Consider the following 7,814-nt stretch of genomic DNA (forward strand, 5'->3'; position numbering starts at 1 on the left):
ACATTAATTATTTTTCTCACTCTCACAAATAACTCAAACAAAACTTACAGAATTTAGCGCATCTCCCCACTTTGTGAGCTTTATACCACATAATGATTAACCAACTACTCATATATATAGGCATTTAAAACCTAATCCTTTCGAGACTTCTAGTTCTCTTAAACTTTCTAATTTTAAAATAAATCCTATTTAAGCTGAATACAAGTCCAAATTGGACTTATTCACAACATTCAATTTGGAATTACCAAATGTAAACAACTGCAAACTTTTTTCCATTTTCTTTCTAAATTAATTTTAATTTCTATTTTCTATTTCTATTTAATTTGGATTTCCAGCAGCAATGTTATTGGAAAAATGGCTATTGCCCATAAATGGGTGACCCTAATCACCTGGTTATAACCCATACAATGATCAACAGAGTATAAAATAAACATTATATTTATGATATATACTAATTAGTTACTAAGCAGCAGAGTAAAGTGGATTAAACGTTGTTCATTAACAAGATAAAGATAAAGCAAATACTTGCAGACGTTAACTAGCAATTATCACCATGCTTCCTCTTAAGCACTCAGGCTTTGCTTTTAACATTGTTTCAGAGTCCTGATTGGGGTATGAAGAAAGCTACTATCTACAAGATCAGAATATTTGCATAATATTTTAGACAGAATTTGATTAGCTCTAGAAATTCAAAATGTTGGCAGAGGGGGTCAGATTTTGGACTAAACTTTGAAGCCAAGGACTGTTCAACCAAAAATTGATGTCCTGATTATTCCAGTCCATGCTCAATTTGGGCACTTCCAGCTCTGTTAGCTTGTCATTTCCATTTGGTAATTGCAGAGAAGACCCTTTCTTCCCCTTTTCCTTTTCGTCTCTTGTATAATTTTTGTTATCAATATTATCATCATCATTCACCATTGCCAAATCTTCTAGTTCTTTCTTGAAAACCACATGGTGAAGACATATTGGAGCCACTGGGTCTTCTTGTTTGCTGCAAAATGACATGTTGTCCAATGAAGAAAGTGGAGATGACGGTGGAGATGCATGAATTGTCTTCATTTCTTCTTCCATTGCAGCCCTTTGCTCCAGCACCTTCAAGGAGGTTGCCTTCCTATATATCTTACACAAGACTATATCCTGCATTAAATATCAGCAAAAATAAATAATATATTAGCACTTTCCTAGGTATTTCCCTAATAAAACAAAATTTTACTTATTGGAGGGCCACTGACCCCACCAGTACATAACAGGGTCCACTATCATTTTCATGTTTGAAATTGATGGTTGAGTCTTTCTTTTTTATTTTTTTTAATATTCCTGGAAGGGGAAGGAGATTGAATTTTTTTTTTCCTTATACAGAAGGCGTATCATGCGTTAACTTGATTATTCACTCTGATCTTTTAAAATAGCCTAAGAATTTAAAGATACAGGCAGCGAGACATGACGCCTTCAGACTTGATCCTGAGATGCTGGCATCGTTTGTCTTAGTGTTAATCATCCAGGTGAAATTGAACATTGTTTACTGCAATAAGCATTCTTTCCTCATCAAGTTTGAGAATTAATGATTTCAGAAAATAACTGCAACAAAGTTCAACCCTGAAACTTTCTGTCGATTCCCTTTAAATATTTCCAATGTACAAATTTATTAAAAAAAAAAACTCCGTTGAAGATTTTGTAATGAAATGTAACGTTAATACAGTACCTTAGGTGAGCGGCAAGAATCAGGCAGGCGATATTCATTCATGACCCAATCAGTCTTGCTTCCTCTTGGAGCTCTTCCCTTGTAGAAAACAAGTGTCTTTCTCAATCCAATAATCCTCTTAGGGTCAGATAAACTCACAATTTTCCTGTCAGAACCGGTAGCTTTCCAAAATCCATTCACGGTAGTTCTATTAGGTCTCCCTCCACTACCGTGCCTCCTGTCTCTTGGCACAAAAAAGTACCATTCCCTCTCTCCACTCTTAGCCATTCCTAAATAAATAAATAACAAAATCAACAAAAACCAAGCTACAACTTCTGTGCAACATGAACTAAATTGACGAAATTAAAATTGTACCAGGCAATTCCCAAGGTTCATGATGATAGATGTTAAGGTATCCAATAATATCATAACGCAATTTCTTCCCAAAAACCATGTTTTTGAGGTAGAAATCGAGAAGCTCCTCTTCTGTGGGATGGAATCGAAACCCAGGAAGGTCAAGCTCCTCCATTTATGCTAGCTTAGAGTAGACTAGTATGTATGTGTGTGAAAGCAAATGGTAGCTATAATGGGTGCTTCTGTTTTTAGTTTTAGTGGTTGCAAAGAGAATCTAAATGCTTACACAAGTGGTTGCACTTTGCACACACTCTTGCAGGGGATATTTGTAGGGGGAGGGTTTAAGATTTTATATTGGTTGGGTGTGGGGGATATCTGTGCTTGGCAAAGAAATTTATTAAGAGAAGACTTGGTCACACGGAGATGTGCGGAGTTGCTGCTGGATTATCAATCTATCAATAAAAAATTAATAAAAAAAAAAGTGGAACCCACACGGTTTTCATAATAAAGTCACAAGAGACTAACTTATGAAATGGACATTGACACTTGACAGGTCTTTCGGTATCTTTGCTTGACTTGCTTTTCTATTAATTTTGGACTTTTACTTGGAAATTTACGCCGCTGCAAGATTTTCCAAGCAAAAAACTAAACTTTGTGCTGTTTTTTAAAAGTAAATATGCTTGAGGATTCCATTAGCTGAGGAGTAGGGAGGAAACAAAATTGGGGATTTGTTGCTATTTGATTGATGGAATTCGAGTAGTATATAATAAAATTTAGAAAAAAAATTTTAATTTAAAGTTTCATTTATTTCATAAAAAATAATTTATATAAAAAATTTTTTTATAAAAATTATTTTTTAAAAAAATATTTTTCATAAAAATATTTTTCGTTGTTTAATTATAATATTAAATTAATAATATATATTTATTTCGTGTATATATAAGTATATTCATATTTTAATAAAATCACTAAAATTTAGACAATGAAAAATAACTTTTAAAAAAAAATAGAAGTTATTTTTCTTAAAAATGACTTAATTTTCTTTTAATTAAAAAAATATTTTCTATTAACTAATTTTTCTTAGTGCTCCAAATATCAAAAAATATGAAACATATTTTTCAAAAAAATATTTTCCGTAAAACAATCGAAACCTAAATAATAATACTTATAAATCATATCAAATTCAATTTAAGTTTTATTGGTTGCACGCCTGTCAACCGAATTTATTTATATGAATAATTAATTTAATTAATTAAATATTAAATATATTTTTATAAGAAAATTAAAAGTTTTATATATTATTTCTTAAATAAAATTTTGTTTTTTTAAAATGGTTAAACTTTAAAATATATATTTTAATAAATAATATTTTTTATATAAATTATTATTTAAAATATATAAATCTAAGCATATTTGAAAATTCAATTGAATTGTGAAACATCGACTATGTCATGACACTTCTATCTCTCCCAATCAATTTGGCTTCATGCCCAGTCGTTCAACTATGAAAGCGATCTTTCTCATTAGAAGCTTGATGGAGAAATATAGAGATATGAATAAAGATCTGCACATTGTTTTTATTGATTTGGAGAAGGCTTATGATAGTGTTCCAAGAAATGTCTTATGATAAGTGTTAGAATAAAATAGGGTATCTATTAGGTACATACAAGTGTTGAAAGATATGTATGAAGGAGCAACTACTATTATACGCACAGTGGGAGGGGACACAAGAGATTTTCATATCTCAGTTAGATTACACCAAGGTTCAGCTGTAAACCTTTACCTTTTTACATTAGTTCTAGATGAATTGATGAAATATATATAAGAGAGTATCCCTTAGTGTATGATATTTGCGCATGATATAGTTCTGATAGATGAGACGCGAGGAGTCAATAGAAAGCTAGAGCTTTGAAAAAGTACTCTAGAGTCAAAGGGCTTTAAGTTAAATAGAACGAAGACAGAATACATGCATTGCAAGTTCAGTGAATGCCAAACTGGTGATAGGGAATGAGTTAGTTTGGATGGAGTAGAACTACCCCAAAGTAATCACTTTAAATATCTAGGCTCAATCCTTCAAGTAGATAGGGTATGCAAGGAGGATGTTAGTCATAGGATTAAAGCCGAATGATTGAAGTGGAGATGTGCTACAGGAGTTTTATGTGATCGCAAGATTCCCAATAAGTTAAAAGGAAAATTTTATCATACAGCCATACGACCGGCCATGTTATATGATAGTAAGTGTTGGGCACTGAAGGAGTTATATGTGTCTAAAATAAGAGTTGCAGAGATGAGAATATTAAAATAGATGAGTGACTATACTAAACTAGATAATGTCTGTAATGAGAGTATTAGAGAAAAGGTAGGAGTGGTGCCAATTGAGGATAAGTTGAGAGAATGAAGATTGAGATAGTTTGGTCATATGAAGCGTAGACATACAAAGACTCCAGTTAGACAAATAGAGCATATTCGGTTAGAGGATAAAAAGAAAAGAAGGGATAGACCTAAATTGACTTGGAGGAGAATAGTACAACATGACCTAGAAACATTACATATTTCTGAGAATTTAACTCAAAATCGTTTAGAGTGGAAAAAGAGAATCCATATAGCCAACATCAAATTTTTGAGTTAAAGGCTTAGTTGAGTTGTAGATCTCTCATTTGAGCAACCGCCAATGAACTTCCCTTAGATCAAATTTATTTATTTTTTAGTTTTTTCTAAGAAACTCTCGTATATATATCCATTTAGAATATATTTGAATTTCTCTCTTCAAATTTGTATATATATATATATTTAAATGGACTTTTTGGCAGTTCAAAAATCATCTATATATCTTTTGATAGGAGAATTTAAATATTCAGATATGGGAAATAATATTTTATTAATAAAATTTGACAGTGTGATATGCTCATCCATTGCCGCATAGTGATATAATCTCTTTTAGGAGACACAGAGATAACAAATTCCTAAAAAGATAATATTACAAAAGGTTTATTTAATTTTGTAAAATAAAAAATGATCAATTACTATTTCGAATATTATTTTGCTTTATACAGATAATCTGAAACAAAATATTTTAATGGTCTATTTTATATTTTTTATTTATAAGAAAATTATATTGTAGTCATATCATGATTTATATTATGGAATTGCAAAATTTTTATGAAAAAGAAATCTTAAATTAAAAGAAAATCAAACAATTTATTTTTTAAAGAAAAGAACATTTCAAAATTTCAAACAGCCTATGTGGTCAGCTAGTCTTGTTTTCTGCATGCTTTAGTCTGGTAATTGAATTGGTCATATTTTTAAACCGGTAAATTTGCAGCTTAAAATCCAGGATTGAAAATTTGTTTGGCAGCAGCTTCCGTTTGTTTTCTGAATTCAACATCCTTTACCAGTGGAAGAACCTTGGTATTTGTTGAATATTTTTCTAATCAAAAGTTCAATTCATATATCATAATTATATCAGCATTTAAGGTGTTCACAAGATCTTCTATTTCATTTACCAATTTATAATTCATATTTAGTCAAATCATAGAATTAAATTAAAGTTTAAATTAAATAAAACGTTCCATTAACAATTAACAGCTTTTAATTAATATCCAAACTAACTTGTTAATTTCCTATACATCATGTATGTTCAACACTGAAATTGGCGTACAGGTGAAGATAATAGTTGTATATCACATGCAATCCGGCTCAATAATATTGAAATTATATATATATATATATATATATATATATATATATATATATATATATATATATATATATATATATATAATAAAATAATATTAAAATATTTATAATTGTTAGACATTCATAAAGAATTGATTTAGATGCATGGGAAAATGATCTATATAACTTACATAACGCAAAATCAAGCAGTTATCATTATTGTGATTAAATAAAATTTAATAAATATTGTTGGGGACATATTAGCTAATTTGGCTGTTGATTCTGTATTGAGAGTTCAGATTGATCCACCTCCAATGGTTTAGAATTGAAAAAATAAATCAAAAAAAATTTTATATTTTCAATTAAAAGTCAAATAATTTCAAAATTGAGATTTGAGTCAAATAAGTCTATTTATTTCTAATTAAAGCCAAATAAGTTGATATCTAATAAAATAGTATTTTTTTAATAATAAAATATTATTTTGTAGTTTTTAAATAATAAAATATTAAAAATAATCATTTTATATTAAACAATTTTTTCTGATTATCACATTATATTACCCATTAAAATTAAAAAAAAAATTAGCCGTTTCCTTTTCTCTTTGTTTTTTTTTTTTTCTAATTTTGATATATAAAAATAATTTTCCTTAAAGAAAATTATCCAATAAAAAAACTAAAGATTAATTTCATAAGCGAAACCTATTTAGCCTAAAAAAATTTAACGATTTTTTAGGTGTTTTCATTTGACGGTAATTTGCAGCCATCAAGATAGAAATGGCGTCATCATCTTTCACAATTCCATCTTCAAATTTAAAAATAAATAAATAAATAAATAAATATCTTTAAATAATAAATAATTTTAGTGAGCATCATTACGTTTAGCACGAGAAATTAATCACAACTTGAAATATTTGTATAGTTAAACTTGACATGCTATGACACTATTGTTCACACTACATTAATCACTCAAAACACCGACCTTTTTTATTAATTATTTGATCCCCAAATTTTACACTATATTACATTTTAATTAGTTCCTAGATTTTGAGAAATTAATTATTGGTCCTTGAGTTATAATCCTCGAATTTTTAGATATTAATTATTAGTCCTTAAATTTTGTACTATATCACAACTTTAGTACATGTAATTTTATTATATAGAACAATTTAGTCATTCTGTCAATAAATGAAATTGTTGTAGATATTAACATTATAAAGATTAAATTATTCTATATAATAAAATTATAAGGACTAAATAATTCATTTCTCAAAATTCATGGACTAAAAGTGTAATATAATGTAAAATTCAATGACTAAATAATTAATTTTTTAAAATTGAAAAATTAATGCATAACATAGGGTAAAATTCAAGGACCAAATTATATATTTTTCTTATTTTAATATACAATTTTGCCTGTTATATATTTTTATTACAATTTTTTATAATTAATTTCAACTTAAATTTAATTTTGAGATTTTAAAGTCTTAAAATGTAGCCAAATATTGTTAAGTTAAAATTTATTACTTTTCTCATTACAAGTTATATATATATATATATATATATATATATATTGAAGGAACGGAAGCGTAAAAAACACAAGTTTATACCATTGAATTCAAAAATTTTCACCTAGGGTCACATGCATCATGTAAGATTTATTTTTATCTATTTGATTTCAATGATAAACAACATATTAAAACTCTTTTAATATGTTTTTTGATCTGTATTTGCCATTTAAGATTTTAAAATTAATCAGATTAATTTTAGAACCCTAGATTAAATCAAGAACAAACACACTAACCTCTTGATGTACTGCAGTGTATTTGCGCCTTTGAGAGGCATCTTCAGAACACCAGATGTTGTCCCTCTAGCTTGTCCACACCAAAAACACCTATGGCAGTCCTTGAACAGCTTCTAAAACTTTTTCTATTATTTAGAAAATCAAGTTCTACCTTTTAAGAGATTAAATATGTAAAAAAGACACTAGAAACGATTTCTAGTATTTTTATTTTAAGAGATTGTTTGCTAATCTCTTGGAATAGATGAGAGATGAAGAAGAAGAGAGGGAGAGCTTCAAAGTGGCGGCACAAAGGAGAAGTAGCTGC

At 28.5% G+C, this 7,814-nt stretch overlaps 1 protein-coding gene across 1 annotated transcript; it reads right to left on the reverse strand.

Annotated features, from left to right (window-relative positions):
• Positions 1–480: 480 nt before the first annotated feature.
• On the reverse strand, positions 481–2,396 carry LOC110660588 (NAC domain-containing protein 6). The gene is made up of 3 exons (XM_021818933.2): positions 2,057–2,396; positions 1,703–1,971; positions 481–1,137 (listed from the first exon to the last, which is right to left on the reverse strand). The coding sequence occupies exons 1-3, from the start codon at positions 2,208–2,210 to the stop codon at positions 682–684; spliced, it is 879 nt and encodes a 292-aa protein (XP_021674625.2). The 5' UTR covers positions 2,211–2,396; the 3' UTR covers positions 481–681.
• Between the last annotated feature and the right edge of the window lie 5,418 nt (positions 2,397–7,814).

Source organism: Hevea brasiliensis, chromosome 6 (genome assembly GCF_030052815.1).
Source record: "Hevea brasiliensis isolate MT/VB/25A 57/8 chromosome 6, ASM3005281v1, whole genome shotgun sequence".
NCBI lineage: Eukaryota > Viridiplantae > Streptophyta > Magnoliopsida > Malpighiales > Euphorbiaceae > Hevea > Hevea brasiliensis.